The 16205-nt window shown below is 35.0% G+C and overlaps 1 protein-coding gene across 1 annotated transcript in view; it reads right to left on the minus strand.

The window, feature by feature from the left end:
• The window catches only part of COL9A1 (collagen type IX alpha 1 chain), a 126357-nt gene that overhangs the window by 19113 nt on the left and 91039 nt on the right, over window positions 1-16205 (minus strand). The window contains exons 29-35 of the mRNA XM_051996710.1: window positions 13629-13682; window positions 12941-13012; window positions 10209-10244; window positions 9446-9490; window positions 8208-8240; window positions 735-881; window positions 154-208 (exon numbers count right to left, since the gene is read on the minus strand). Of these exons, the coding sequence (XP_051852670.1) occupies window positions 154-208; window positions 735-881; window positions 8208-8240; window positions 9446-9490; window positions 10209-10244; window positions 12941-13012; window positions 13629-13682 (442 nt within the window). The remainder of the gene's footprint in view (window positions 1-153; window positions 209-734; window positions 882-8207; window positions 8241-9445; window positions 9491-10208; window positions 10245-12940; window positions 13013-13628; window positions 13683-16205) is intronic.

Genomic DNA, 16205 nt, shown 5'->3' on the forward strand with positions numbered 1-16205 from the left:
TAAATGCAAGATATCCAGAAAGCTAAATTATTTTTCTTTGAGTTTATAAGATATTATTGATGGTGACACATTCAATAAAATAGGTCTGACAGAGTTATCCAAATTCCACCTTCCTTAAAGCACAAAATAGTCAAACTGTTGTAATGTATTTACCTTGCATAACTCTTAGGCAAACCTGCTTAATATGCTGATCCGTTGGTGCTCTACCCTGGGATAGGAAAGAGAAAAGGCAGTTTATGTGCAGAGCTATAAAGAAGGCACTGTTAAATTGTGAGCTGACAAACAGTGTCAGAGGGATAAGAACTCGGGCATTCAGGATGACTGTCTATGGTGTGGGCTGCCACAAATAGCCCTTCTGGTAATAATAAACTTTTTTTTCATAAAATGCACATATTCCTACATATCTCAGGGGGTTAAAGTCATTCGGTTCTGAACTTCCCAATCATGGAATACTTTTCATCAAGGGACATATTACCCCATAAGAATATCAAGCACTTATCCACTAGTTTATGTAATTTATCCTTTTCCTGAAGACTAGGAAGAACTAGGAATGAAGGGAAAGAAAATAGGCATAAAGAAATAGAGCTGCAGGGGCCTGCTACCTTTGGGAAATCTACCTAATAGACTTGTATTATATGAATTTTCAAAGGTTGTTCCAGCATCCTTCCATACAAATTGATATTTTTTTCTAGGGAGATTAGAAAATAAAATCATGTGAAAAGACCAACACTTACGGCTGGGCCCTGGATACCAGGAAGACCTGTTGCACCTCGTTCACCTTGCATGCCTCGTGGTCCCGGAGGGCCTCTAGATCCTTCCACTCCCGGCAATCCACGTGACCCTTCAGGCCCTCTTGAACCAGGCTCTCCAGGATTACCCACCTAAGAGGAAATGAGGCAATATAAAACCCAATGATAAATCCATTTTTAAATGCTGATTAATTTTATTTTCATTCATTTGTCAAGCATTTATCTTTTCTTGCCTCTTCCACCATTCAAAAAAAAAAAGAAAGAAAAATAAAACCCTTATAATAATCATGCATATTTAAGCAAAACAAATCCCAAAGTCAATTATGTCCAAAAATCTGTTATCTCAGGAAAAGATAATGATAAATGTTGGAGGGGATATGGGAAAACTGGAACACTAATACATTGTTTATAGAATTGTGGAATGGTCCAATCACTCTGTAGAGCAATTTGGAACTATGCCCAAAGGGCTATAAAATTGTGCATACATTTTGATCCAATAGTGTTACTACTTGGTCTGTATCCCAAAGACATTGTTAAAAAGGAAAAGGGAAAATGTTTGTATCAATTCTTTTTGTAGTAGCAAGGAATTGAGTTGAAGATTGGCTGAACAAGTTATGGTATATGAAGGTAAAGAAATATTGTTCTAATATAAAATAATGAGCAGACTGATTTTGGAAAGGTCTGGAAAGACCTTCATAAATCGATACTGAGTGAAGTCAGCAGATCCAAGAGAACATTGTTGACAATAACAAGAAGATTGTGTGATGATCAACCATGATGGACTTGGCTCTTCTCACCAGTGTGGTGATTCAAGAAAATTCCAATAGACTTGGGATGGAAAATGCCAATAATATCCAGAGAGAGAATTATGGGAACTGAATATGGGTTGAAGCATAGTAGTTTCACCTTTTTGTTTGTTTGGTTTTTTCTTTTGTTCTGATTTTTCTTGTACAACATGACAAATATAGAAATACATTTAAATGGATTACATATATTTAACCTTTATTACATTGCTTGCTGTCTTGGGGAGGGTCTGGAGGAGAAAAATTTAGACCACAAAGTTATACAAAAATGAATGTTGAAAGCTATCTTCATCTCATTCTAAAGATTAGTCCATCACTTCTCTGTCAGATGTGAGTAGCAACTGAAACTGGATGTGTCTTTGTTAATCAAGGTTAAATGTTTCAAATTAAATAGTGTTTTTGAAGATACTGACTTTCTTTTATTAATGCAAGAAATTTAGCACCGAAGTCCTACTCCAATTGCTCATCATGGCAGAGAAATGACTGTGAGCTCTCAAAGTCTATTTCAGCAGAGTGCAAGGCCTGACTGATCCTATTAAGATGGTAAGACTTTAGCAATTGCACTATATGTGGGCTTTACATCAGAGGATCAAGAATCTGTAAGGAATCTGTAAGGAATCTTAGCAGCTAAGGGGTCTCATTTCGCAGATGGAAAAACTAAGGCATAGAGAAGTGAAGTGACTTATTCAAGGTTATACAGGCTCATAAGTGATGGGCAGGATTTGAATTCAAGTCCTCTGACTTCTCTAAAATCAAAGTGGATCATGACCACATTGTCCATAGGGTGATGAATTTTTTGATAACCTTCAAAGGCTACCTAATAATAGTTAATATTGATATCTCCCTTTAAGATTTGCAAATATATCCAAGATGTTATTTTATCTTCACAACAAGCTTCTGTACTATGAGATAGATATTATTAGTATCACAGATAGGAAAACTGAGGCTGGAGAAGGCTTGGTGATTTGCCCAGGAACAAACAGCTAATAAATAGAGTTTCCTAACTCCAAATCCTGCCCTCTAACATGTATCAAAAATGAGAATCCACATTAAGGATGCTAAATTTGCTCATTCCTTCCCCCCCGCTTTTTGGGAGGGAAGGTGTATTTCCCCTTGCCCCTGAACACCTGTCTAAACAAAAGCTGGTGATCAATCAGACAGTCCAGTCAGCCAATAAACATTTATTAAGCACCTACTATGTGCCAAAAAGTGTGCTAAGTCTCATTATTGCTCTATAAGAAATGATGAGCAGGCTGATTTTAGAAAAGCCTAGAAAGACTCACATGAACTGATGCTGAGTAAAGCAACTAGAACCAAGAGAACATAGTTATAATAGCAACAAGATTATGTAATGACTGGCTGTGACGCACATGGCTCTTCTCAGCAATATGGCGATTGAAGGCAACTTCAATAGACTTAGGATGGAAAATGTCAATCGCATCCAGAGAGAGAATTATAGAGACTGAATGTGATAGAGGCATATTTTTATCTTTTTGTTTGTTTGCTTGATACAAAAAAAGAGGCAAAACACAGTCTCTGCCCTCAATGAATTCACAGTCTAATGAATCATGGGAACTGAAGTAGTAAGATTTATAACTGAAAGGGATCTTATGGATCACCTAGTCCAATATCCCCTTGTTTTAGAAATGAAAAACCAAGGCTCAAAGACTGAATTGTTCAAGATCATCTAGGAAGGTAATTTGACCTCCAGTTCTCTTACTCCAGGATTCACCATTCTTTCTACTGTGCCACAAATCACCTAGAATCCCTTAGATGACACACCAAATAGAACACAATCCTGGAACTAAGAAAAACTAAATGTAAGTCTGGACATAGCCACTTACTAGCTATATGACACTAAGAAAGTCACTGAACTTGGGTCTTCCTCAGGAAAGAAAAAGAAGTAAAAAGAGAAAAAGAGAGAGACAGACGAGAGACACACAAAGAGACACAGAGAGATACAGAGACACAGAGACAGAGACAGAGACAGAGACACAGAGACAGAGAGAGACAGAAGAAGAAAAAGAAACAGAGAGAGAGAGAGAAAGAGAGAGAGAGAGAGAATAATGGCACCTACTTCCCAGAGTTGTTGTGCAGATCAAATATAATAAGACTTGTAAAGTGCTTATTAGAGTAGTTAGCCCATAGTCAAAATTTTATTAATACTTCTTACTCTCTTATCATCAAGCAAAGCATATGATATCAGTCTATAATTTATCAATATCTTAGATTTCTAGCTGGAAATAAATGATAGGATGCTATTTCTTCTCTGTATATCTCAAACTATTAAAAATGCTATGGAATGTTAACTACTAAAATATATAAAAAGTAAATGAAATATCATGAGATCCATATCTGCTTTTTGGATTCCCATTTCTTTATCACATATTATCAATATTATTATAGATATTATAGCACTGCATAGATTATGATAGCACCAAATCCATGGAAATGTTTTAAGTAATTGCCTGGCAGTAAGTTCAACACTGAAAAAGTACTATTAACTTTTTAGGTGACAAAAAAGCCATTTTAAGAACAGCTGCTAGATTGCCACAATAGAATGACAATATAGTGAAATTCAGGAAAAAAAATTTTCAGAGAAAGAAATGACCATTCAGTTCTTATAATATCTTATGGAGAATATTAGGGAGCAAAGAATTCAGGGTAGGGAGTATGACAATAAAATTAATTGTTGCATTTTGTTCAGTCATGTCTAACTCTTCATGAACCCATGTGGGATTTTCAGGGCCAAGACACTAGATTAGTTTGCCATTTCCTTCTTTAGCTCATTTTGCAGATGAAAAAAATGAGGCAAACAGAGTTAAGTGACATGCACAGGATCACACAGTGTTTGAGACCAGATTTAAATTTAGAAAGATATCTTCCTGACTCTAGGCTCAGTACTCTATACATTTTGCTATCTAGATGTCAATTGTCACAAAGAAGAGATTAAAATAAGAGAACAGAATGAGGGGCAGCTGAGAGGTACAGTGGACAGAGCACCAGCCTGAAGTCAGGAGGCCTTGAGTTCAAATTTGATCTCAGATACTTAATATTTCCTTGCTGTGTAACTCTGAGCAAGTCACTTAACCCCAATTGCCTCGGGGGAGGGGGGAGGGAAAGAGAGAGAGAGAGAAAGAGAGAGAGAGAGAGAACATAATGATATGACTTAAGAACTGAAGGAATTAAAAACATTCATCAGAAGACTGGAACTGAAAAGATCACTTATTATAGATCATTTATTCTACTTCCCCACTTTAAAGATGAGGAAAGAATCATGAAGGATTTTCCTAAAGTCATATTGACAGTAAATGGAAGAACTATGATTTGAATCCAGATCCTATAACTACAAATTCAGCTATATCAGAACCACATAATTTTTTTTTTGGGGGGGAAGGCAATCAGGGTTAAGTGCCCAGGGTCACACAGCTAGTAAGTGTTAAGTTTCTGAAGCTGGATTTGAATTCAGGTCCTCCTGATTCCAGGGCTGGTACTCAGACCATTGTACCATCTAGCTGCCCCCAAATTATATATTTTCTTAAATATAAATCACATATGTAAAAGAAGGTGGAAATTTATTTTTAAATGTACTCTTAAAAGCATTTACCATAATGCACATCCAAAGATCATTTCTAATAAAAATAAACTAAATTCACATTTTGTCAAACTATCTGGTGGTATTTGTGGCAGAAGCAGCTACAATGTACTACTGTTTGCAGAATATGAATGAGATGATAAAAGAACAGAAGGCTGCAAGAGAATATTAATGTTCAAGAAAGCGTGTTTATAAAAGCAGCATATTCCTGGCTCTGTATCATGAATTTAACATTATCCTTTAAGAAAGAGCTAATTTCAGGAAAAAGGAAAAAGAAAAGGGAAAAGGAAAGGAAAAGGGGGAGGGAGGGGAAGGAAAAGGGGAAGGGAAGGGAAGGAAAAGGGGAAGGGAAGGGAAGGAAAAGGGGAAGGGAAGGGAAGGAAAAGGGGAAGGGAAAGGAAGGAAAAGGGGAAGGGAAGGGAAGGAAAAGGGGAAAGAAAGGGAAAGGAAGGGAAGAAGAGAAGAAATTCTAGACTAAAGAGCAAAAAATAAGAAATAAACTAATATAATTTACTACCTTATGTGCAAACACAGTTTAGCAAATGTTTTATTTTTGCCATTCCTTTTTTACAAAAGATTGGCCTCCATCTAAGCCTCTGCCAAAAAGTATCCTCCTAGGGAAATTGTGGCACCAAGGGCTATATGCTAGACAATAGGAAATGAGAGTTAGTAGTGCTAAAGAAATTCTACAAAATGCTAATAAATTCCCAGAAGTCCCTGTAATGATCCAGAATAGTTGAAGGTCAACAGCTGGAAAGAAACCAGAAGCAATCTACAGCAATACACTGTGGAGTTCTTGAGTCATTCCTTGGCAACAGAGGACACACATTTGTAGTCACACTGAAAGTGTATTGGTGGAATCAGGATATAAGACAGATACTTTTTGCCCAAAAAAGATTCAGAGTGGGGACAGTACACCTGGAAAGGGCAGTCCTAGGTGAAAAGTCACAATCATGAGTCAAAGGATAGAGTGACAGTTCTAAAGCTTTATATTAGAATGTCCAAAGGATACAGAAAGGGAATAAAAGGGGCAATTCTGTCACAATTCTGTCTAGGACTCTCCTGAATTAAAGGGAAAGGGGAAGGGCAGGATATATTCTGTTAATAACTTCTGGCTCAATTCAGGGAAAGGAGCAAATCCAAGGTCATTGTTTTTCATTAACAGTTTTTTTTAATAACTAGGAATTTGATCCAAATTCAAATAAAATTAACAGTCATTTTCTCTCTTCTTACTTTTAATCAATGGACAGCTTTTTTTGACTGAATCAGTCATTTAAGTCCTTAGAGCCAATATGACTCTGAGTATTCCTTCTCTCTCTCCCTCTTGTCTTTCCTTCTCCCTCTCCTTCTCTCTCTCTCTGTTTCTCTCTCTGTCTCTTTGTCTGTCTCTCTCTTTCTCTCTCCCTCTCTTTCTTCCATATATATATATATATATATATATGGAAGAAGAATTTTTCACTCCAAAATTCTTTGAAAATTTTCTTTGCATATTTTCCTGACCTATGCTATCTACTTGACATTTACTGATATAGTTAGGTGACAGGACAGAGTACTGGATCTGGTGTCAGGAAAACCTATGTGTATATCTTTCCTCAAACACTAGCTGTGTGATCTGGGTAAGTAACTTAATCAGGGCCTGCCTCAGTTCGCTCATTGGTAAAAATAGAATAGTAATGTCATCTATCTGAGGAGGTATTGTTATGAAAAGAAAATGCAATAATATTTGTAAAGAGCTTTACAAAACCTTATGTGCTATAAAAATACTAGCTATTACTATAACTTCAAGAGTTTCTGTACATAATGCCCTTTGAACATTAGGAGCCTTAATAGTATAGGAGTATGTCTGTCTCTCCCTCTTCTTTATCCCTCTCCCTCTCTTTTTCCCTCCCTCCCATCTTTCTCCCTCCCTCCCATCTTTTCTCTCTCTCTCTCTCTCTCTCTCTCTCTCTCTCTCTCTCTCTCTCTCTCTCTCTCTCTCTCTCTTTCTCTCTCCCTCTCTCTCTCTCTTTCTCTCTCCCTCTCTCTCTCTCTCTCTCTCTCTCTCTCTCTCTCTGTCATCTCTGTCTCTCTCCCTCTCTCTCTCTCTTTCTCCCTCTTGTCTTTCCTTCTCCCTCTCCTTCTCTCTCTCTGTTTCTCTCTCTGTCTCTTTGTCTGTCTCTCTCTTTCTCTCTCCCTCTCTTTCTTCCTCTCCCTCTCTCTGTCTCTCTCTTTCTCTGTCTCTGTCTCTGTCTCTCTCTCTCGCTTTGTCGCTCTCTCTCGCTCTTTCTCCCTCTCCCTCTCCTTCTCTCTCTCTCTCTCTCTCTCACACACACACACACACACACACACACACACACACACACACAGTATCACAACTGGCAAAAAGAAATGAAGCAATGTTTGGTCAACTACCTTCTAAATGTCTAATAAGCAGGCGGGGCCACAAATAGAAATTTCCCTTCAGTTTTCAATGATCAAAAGCATTTTAAAAGAGAACTACGACTACCTTAATGGAGGATTTCATAAAAGCTCTGAACCTCATATTGAATAATGTGAGACTTCTGATACAACAAGGAAAAAAAAAGATCAAAGTCTTCCATCTCAAATACACTTTAAGTGCTTACTTTAACACATCATTTCTCCAACACGACTTGCATATCCCAAAACATAGATTACAAAAATCAAAGGAACATTTTTCAATCTTATAATTACTTAGGAAATTACAATAAAATACTGATGCTTTTCCCTAATGAATACAATTTCATTTTTTAAAATGACCAATTTGGGCAGAAAATTGGGAAAAATGTTGCAACTTAATGGTGACTGAGTCATTCCTAAAGAAATACAGAGACTGGCCTTTAGCAGAGTTACTTCCAAAGTTAAATGTGTTTCCATAATGGCAAGAGGTTTCTATTGATTCAATCTATTATTTAAATAAATTAGTAAATTTGGTTCTTCATTTACTTGGAGGCAAGTCCTTGAAGGATTGATGGTTAGAGATGGATTTCATAAAGTAGAATGCGGCAAAGATTATACAGTTTTATTGATTTTTGTTATGATATTACTCTTCATCATACTTACAGATCCCTTTGGGCCCGGCAATCCTATATCTCCCTAAATCAATAAAATAAAATTATATTAGTACAATGTATTCACAGTTGAGATAATTTGCTTAAAACTTTCTAAACTGGATTCTATTATTGAAATGTTAGAGAAAATATGATCAAATTAATAAAAATGTATCATAAAATGTGAAAATATCATAAAAAGTTCCAATGCCTTAAAAATCGCAAAACCTAAATTCCTTTTTATATTCTTGGAAGTACTTTTTTTTAAAAAATCTACTTCACTACATATGGTTTTCTTTCATAATTAAAAAAGTGAATAGAAAAATATCCCACCAGTGATATGTCAGCTAATAGAAAAGACATGTTCGTTCAAAATTGTCAGTCATCAGTTAATTAGCACTAGAAAGCAAATGGAATTCATTCTCTTTGCCTAGAAATAAATATGTGTGACTCAGAGAAAAATTAATACAAGCTTTTTTTCCAAATTTACTTGATAATGAGGACCATTTTGCTAAATGAAGTATCACATTTAGACTAAAGTTAATCTCTAAAATCAAATAGAAAATCAGATCCCAGTTCTTGTAGCCTTTTACACTCTAAAAATGGTTTTAACGAATAATATGATGAGAAATGTTCTATCCTACTTTAAAGGGGAAAAAAAGAGTTGGGTTTTTTAAAATTTAAGTTGTTTCAATGACAGAGATGACTAAATAAATTTCCCAATTATTTCCTAGAACCATCCATTGCACCAGTGTTTTATTGTTTCAAAAATTTTAAACTATAGTGGAGGATTCAAAAGATAGCTGTCTGTCAAGAATTGGGATAGCATCCTCTCTCTCCAACACATTTTCTCAATGGTAGAAACTATTAATTATGTGTGTGTGTGGGAATACCATAGGAGAATTACTTATCAACCTGGATGCAAATCTTCTTTCACTGTAAAGATGTGTCATCTAGAGATAAGTACTTTTTTGCCCCCAAAAAGATGGAATGGAAAGAATAAGTTCATAAGAGTTTAGAAACCAAATTTTCTCCTTATTCCACTTAGTAATTTTTTATTTATATATTTTACCTATAACAGAAGTAAGCTTATAGGCCAAACTGTCCAGATTTTTCAGAAATCAATGAAATAGATTTCAATTAGAAAACATGCAATTTTTTTTAAATCCAAGAAAAACAAGTCAAAAATCTTTATAAAATTTAGAGCGAGATCACTTTAAAACAGAAATGAAATAAATAAGAGCGCCTTACTAGTTCTCCTTTTCCTCCTGCTTCACCTTCTTCACCAGCACGACCCTAAAATGAAGGCAAAAATTTCAAATTATTACTGTCCTAACTTAGTTTTAATCATCCAGCCAATCAAGTGAGTATTTACTGATTGCCTATTGTGGTCCTATCTTTCTGCTGAACATTGCAGAAATCAAAAAAAAAAAAAAAAAAAAAAAGTATTTGTGTGGTATCTGCTTTCAAGAGGCTTATGGTCTAGTAGGAAGTGGTACTAGTCCAAATAAGGCAATAGCTTCAGAGAGAATCCAAAAAAAATTTGGCCTGAATTTCATTTGGACTTCTGGGTTAATCATTAAAATCCTTAGCTTATTCATTGGGAAGCCTTTGAAGAAATGTTCTTTCCAAAGCATGAGGAACAGAGGAGGAAAAAAATTTGCTTTACCTATCAGACAGCTTTAGTATGATTCTTTTACTGAAATTGCAGAATGTTAAAACTACTAAAGGCTAGTCAATTTGGAGAATACATGCTGAGAGGTTCTTTTTTTCAGAGAAAAAAAAAAAAAAAACAAACACATGCAGGCCCAGAGGGAGAGCAATAATTAACAGAAGATGGTGTGTGGCTAGGAAGAAAAATCAAACAATTTTTTCATGGGGAAAAAGGTTACTAGTCCCCCTTTTTTAAAGCCACATCCACACAAATTCAGAGTAGCAATTGCAATTTACCACAATATTAAATACCACATAAAGTATTTGATGAAACATTACAATGATCAAATTAAAGACTTACTTGTTCTCCTTTTGGACCAGGCTCACCAACTGAACCCTATAATGAAGACATTGCAATATTATCTCAAAACTAGGTACTTTAAAAGTAATATCAAGCAAGTAGTCCAATATATGTTAAACATTAGATTACTTGCCATCTAGGGGAGGACATGGGGGAAGGGAGGGAAAATTGGAACACAAGGTTTTGTAAGGGCTAATTTTGAAAAATTGTCTACACATATGTTTTGAAAAATAAAAAACTTTTTAAAAAATGGTATCATTTTTTAAAAGGATTAAAGTACAATATAAATTTAAATTAACTATCTCCCTATACCCATAATAATAGGAAAAAGTAAGGGAATAATATCTCCCTATCATATCTTGATGACAATCAATTCACTGAAATATTTATTAACATTAAGCATATACTAAACCCCAGCTTCTTAAACTATGATCCATGACCCTCTATGGGGTTTCATAACTGAATATAAGGGGGTCTTGAAATTGATTTATAATCACTAAATGTTTTGATTACCTATATACCTGGAGTCACGTAAAAATTTCTCAGGTGAAAAGGGATTGCAAGTGAGAAAAGTTTTTAAAAGTCTTGCATGCAAGACAGCAAATGCTGAGCATTTAAAAAAACAAAATGAAAACATTCTTTGCCCTCAAGAAGTTTACATTCTACTACTACTGTAAATCAGGTAGATAGAATTTGTATATAGGGATGTGTTGGAGTCAATTTGAACCAGTTTGAGAACCCATTGTCATATTTTCAGTGTGAAAATTCACACCTTGGAAATCAGCAAAAAGTTATAAAACAGGTCTTGATTTATGCTTTTGTTGAATATTTTAACACAAGACAAGGATTCTAAAAGCCAGAGATAAGAAAGGAGTTCATTCTAAGCTTTAAGGAATAGCTTGTAAAAATGAAAAGAAGTAGGAAAAAAGTGTCGAGGTTCAAAAATACAGTTTATGGACAGAACAGAAAATTAGGGATATAGTTGTATATTTTGAATTAAAGGCCAAAAAGATACTTGGGATTCAGATTGTAAAGAGTCTTAGAAAGTATATAGTTTATTCCATTACTAATGGAGAGCTACTGAAAGTTTTTGAGCAGGAGAATATCTTAGGATGTCTTAAGAATATTGTTCTGGCAGCTATAGAGAAAATAGACCAGATATGATAGCCTGGGAGCCCATAGATGAGTAAGAAAACTAGCAGAAGTGGGTAAGATCTGGAATCTATTATTAGAGAAGAAAGTTATCAAAAACAAAGCATTCTGAGGCAGCAACACAAAACAGTGGCAAGAGCATTAGAGATTGGAGATAAATGGCAAGAGTCAAAAGATGTGGGTGTGAATATCTGCTCTGCTGTTTAATATTTATGAAAACTTGACTTCTCTGAACTTCAGTATTTCCATCTAATAGATGAGGAAATTAGACTAGATGTTATCACTAAGGTTCTTTCTTGCTCTAAATTCTAAATCCAAATAATATTTGAAGAATAGACAGACCAAGGCAGCTAAAAGGTGCATTGGATTGAGAATTGGACCTGAAGTAGGGAAGATTCCTTTTCCTGAGCTCAAATATTTCCTTATTGTGTGATCCTGGGCAAACTGTTTGTCTCAGTTTCCTTATATGTAAAATGAATTGGAGAAGGAAATGGCATACCACTCCAGTGTCTTCCCCCTCAAAAAAGAGAGGAGGTCATGAAGAATTGGACAAGCCTGAAAATAGACTTAGAAATCAGTGGGATAAAAGAATACTAAATTCTTCTGCTTCTTGGAATCCCTACTTCTTTTCAAAGTGCAGCTCAACTGCTACCATCTATACAAGACTTTTTCCTTATCTCCATCACCTCCAGTTGTTAATCCTCCCTTTCAAAAGATGAACTTTGCATGTTTGTATATATACACACACATATGTGAATACATACATGTATTTATATAAAACATCTGCATATATAAATATGTGATATGTCTATGTATATATATAATATATATATATTCTTATTTATAAACTTATCTGTATACATTTTCTCTCCAATTGAACATAAATTTCTAGAGGGCAAGAACTGTTATCATTTCTTTCTTTGTACTCCCCACACCCAGCACAATGTTGACCACAGAATAAATGTGTGTTTGACTGAATTGAATAGAAAATGAGAGGGACACTGTGGCATAATGGACAGGACATATCAGGAGACCAGGATTTCAATGCCAGCTTTGATAATAATTAGTTATTTGAGCTGAGGAAAATCATTTGACCCCTCTGGGTCTTGGTTTCTTAATTTGTAAATGAGCAAGATGGGCCTAGTGTTCCATGGTCTCAAAAGTCCCTTCTATTTCTAATGATCTGTGAATTGATGATCATAAAGTGAATATCCTTTTTCAACCCATAGTTCTTTTCTCTTTGGACAATAAACAATTACCATCTGGAGAGAGTTTTTTGTTTTTTTCCATAATCTCCCAAATTTAAAGGTCATTATAATCCAAGTCTCTCATTTTATAGATAAGGAAACAATCCTAGAGAAATGAACTTCCCTCCTCAAAGGATACTGAAGTCTTTCCACTGCACCACATTACATCACACTAAAGAGACTCATCTGCTTTGTATGACTGAACTATATTCTAGGGAAATTTTCCATTTGGTTGAAACAAGCCTCCTATTTAGTCAGCGGATTCTCTGTAAAACTATTTGTTAGCTTAGAAAATGCAGTAAATACCCATCGACAAAATATCTGAATCCTTACCCTGTCGCCTTTCAATCCAGGGAGTCCAGGGGGGCCAGGCAGACCTGGAAGGCCTGGGCTGCCAAGGGGACCCTGTAAATCACCAAGCACAAAAAACAAAAAGTTAATGTAATAGCTAACACTCTGCTCATACAGTCCCACCAGCCCATAGGAGTCCTAGCTGGCTTTGCCATTTCCTGAAGTAAATATAAGTCAGGTATCTAACTTTGTTCCTCTAAACAGCCCATTCTTCATAGATTTTTTTTTCCACTTGAGATCACCAGCTCTCATGGTTTACATTCCTCAATAACAGTGGGCTCTTTCAGTCTGGGCTTCTGCAGGGCTTGCTGTGTAAATAAGCAATGTAGATGTTTTAAAAGGCAGCATTCATGCAACAGACTCTTGAGTTCCAGGAACAACCACAACCCAAATGTGGTACCTGATGTTTCTCATCAATTCAGAAAAAAATGTCACAGACTTCAGCTATTAACATGCTCTTCCCTCAAAGGTATGGAATTTTTAGTTATACTATTTCAAATATTGCTACTTTTCATTTCCAGGTAACATCAAATAAAACATGTTTTATCAATGACTTCTCCCATATTGTTTCCCTCTCCATTCTGGACTTGGCTCACCTATCTCTCCTTTCTTATAATAGCATGAATTATAGAAAATATAGCTGAGAAATTTTTTAAAAGGCATCACTTACCAGTTTACCTGGTGAGCCCGGAGGACCACTGGGTCCTAATTCTCCTCTGCTACCCTGTAAAGAGGTAAATGTAATTAATTTTCATAAAACAGCCCTCTTTTCCAAGTTCAAGTGTTTCATGAAGATTTAAGTAAAACAATATCCAACTAAAAACTGAAGTCATCACAGTAGCATCTCCATTTTTAGATCATTAATTTGAAGGAAGAGATCATGTCCATTCAACCCAATCAAATTCAATTTAACAAACACCACCTATGTACCAGGCACCTTGTTAGCTGCAAGGAATACAATCATACAAACAAAACAGTTGTTCCACTGTGGGATCTTAAATTCTATCCCAGGGAGGAAAAAAAAAATGTTTAGTCTTTTTTTTAAGCCAGATTTGCCAGCTTGGGGCTTTCCCTCCGTTTAGGCCAATTTTAACTTCTCTAAGATTTAGTAGAGAAAAAACAGAGCTGCCTGAAATGCATAGAGATTTAAATTATTTACCCAGAAACATTGTATTAAGAATCAAAATCAGGAATCAGTGAACAGTCTGAACTATTTGTTGATTATAATGATATTCTAGAAGAAATATCTTACAATAACCCTATGTGAAAGACAGCTAAGTAGCACAGGAGATAGAGCACTCAGTCTGGAGTCAAGAAGATAAGTTCAAATGTGACCTCAGACACTTAATGGGAGTATGATTCTGGGCAAATTATTTAGGCCTGTTTGTCTCAATTCCCTCATCTGTAAAATGACCTGAAGAAGAAAATGACCTGAAAAAGAAAATGATTGAATAACAACAAAAGTTCTAAGTGTATGTATGAATAAGTACATATGTATATAAGTGAGTGTGTACATATATGTATATATGTAGATGTAAATGTAATCATATATCTTAAGCATCTGAACAGAAACTAGGGATTTAGAAAACATTTTTTTAAATAAATATTAGCAAACCGGAAATTCAAAATAATGTTAAAAAAAAAAAAATCCTGTTCTCAAAAGCTTTTTTACTCAACCAGTAGAGGTGTATAGAATGAAATACAGTTCTTTGTTCTGCTTATTATTATGGTTCCCCTTAAAAAATAATGTAAGTAGACTTCAGAAACTATGAGAAAGAAACTATTATGTTTTCATTCTGCAAAACAACATTCTCTTTAAGACGATGAAAAATGAATAAAAGATTCAACTTTCCATTGGTAGATAAATTTGTTCATCAATGAAATCAGAGGTCCTTTAAAAAAAAAATCCTTAGACACAGTTAACTATGTTAAATACTGAAGTTATTCAAGAAATAATTGCATTCCAAATCAAAGATACTTTTTCTTTACCTTATTTTTCTTGCAGTGTTGGGAATGTTGTCTTTGGGGTTTTTTACAGCATGATTTACATGGAAATGTGTTTTGCATTTCTATACATGTCAAATTGTTTGCCTTATCATTGAGGGGGAGGGAAGTCCGAGAGAATTTGGAACTCAGAAATTGACAAAAGAATTTTAAAATTGTTTTTATATGTAATGGGAGAAAATATTAAATTTTTAAAAGAAATAATTATATTTCTTATAAATCTAACATGTTAGGAGTGGTTATTCCTTTTTTAGTTTCTTATAACATTTAAAACTGTATCCAATAATACCATTCTATTCTTTATTACAAAGCTGGTATCTGTCTTTATCTTAAAGTCGAATCAATTATATTTCAGAAAAAAGACCCCCCCCAAAAAAATCCTCAAAACCTTTAAGCAATTTTAGAATATGTCTGAAATCAGTAAGAACTCATTACTGAACTGAAATAAGCCCCAGATACAGCCTATTTCAGCATCAGATATATTGACATCTCAGAGACAAAAGAGTTTCATGAGCTTTGTTGTCAACTGTAACCCAACACTCTAATTTTCATTAAAATAACACTTACAGTTAAGGAAACAAAGCAGCTGAATATCTGGAGGGAGCTTCCTACTCAAATCCGACCTACATTCCCATCTATATTCCCAACTACCTATTCTGCCAGATCTAGCAAAAGTTTGCAGGTGGAGCCTATCATTTGTTCAGGCCATTTCTACTGGGAAGATCACTCTGAAAGGACCTGAACTGGAAACGTGTGACTGTAGATAAAGAACAGGCCAATAAAAATGAGATATTTCCCACCTTCAGATTATAAATTTCAAGATTATGTCCCACTCCAATGACTAGGTCACATACTTCAAAGTTTAAGACTTCTTTTCTCCAGAACACTGCTATGGTGACTAGTTCAAATTATTTTTTGGCAGAATTGTGGCTTCAAATAACATCATGCTAAGGTAATCTTAACTAAAAAAAAAAAAAAAATTGCAGAGGAAAGGTGTAAATTATAATTTACAATACCAGAAAGTAAAAGTTCATTGCCTAAAGCATACCCTGAAACATTCACTTTTGAAGGATTAAACCCCCTCTCTTATAAATAAAAAGTGAAAGATTATCATTTTTTCTTCTACTTATAAACAAATTTTGTTTGGTGGTTTGGTGTGTTTTTTTTTTTACAAGCATGCAACTAGGTAAAGGATTTGTGGGCTTCTACTTCTTTAAGGAGTTATATTGCCATGAAAATCCAA

The sequence above is a fragment of the Antechinus flavipes genome, chromosome 4 (assembly GCF_016432865.1).
Source record: "Antechinus flavipes isolate AdamAnt ecotype Samford, QLD, Australia chromosome 4, AdamAnt_v2, whole genome shotgun sequence".
NCBI lineage: Eukaryota > Metazoa > Chordata > Mammalia > Dasyuromorphia > Dasyuridae > Antechinus > Antechinus flavipes.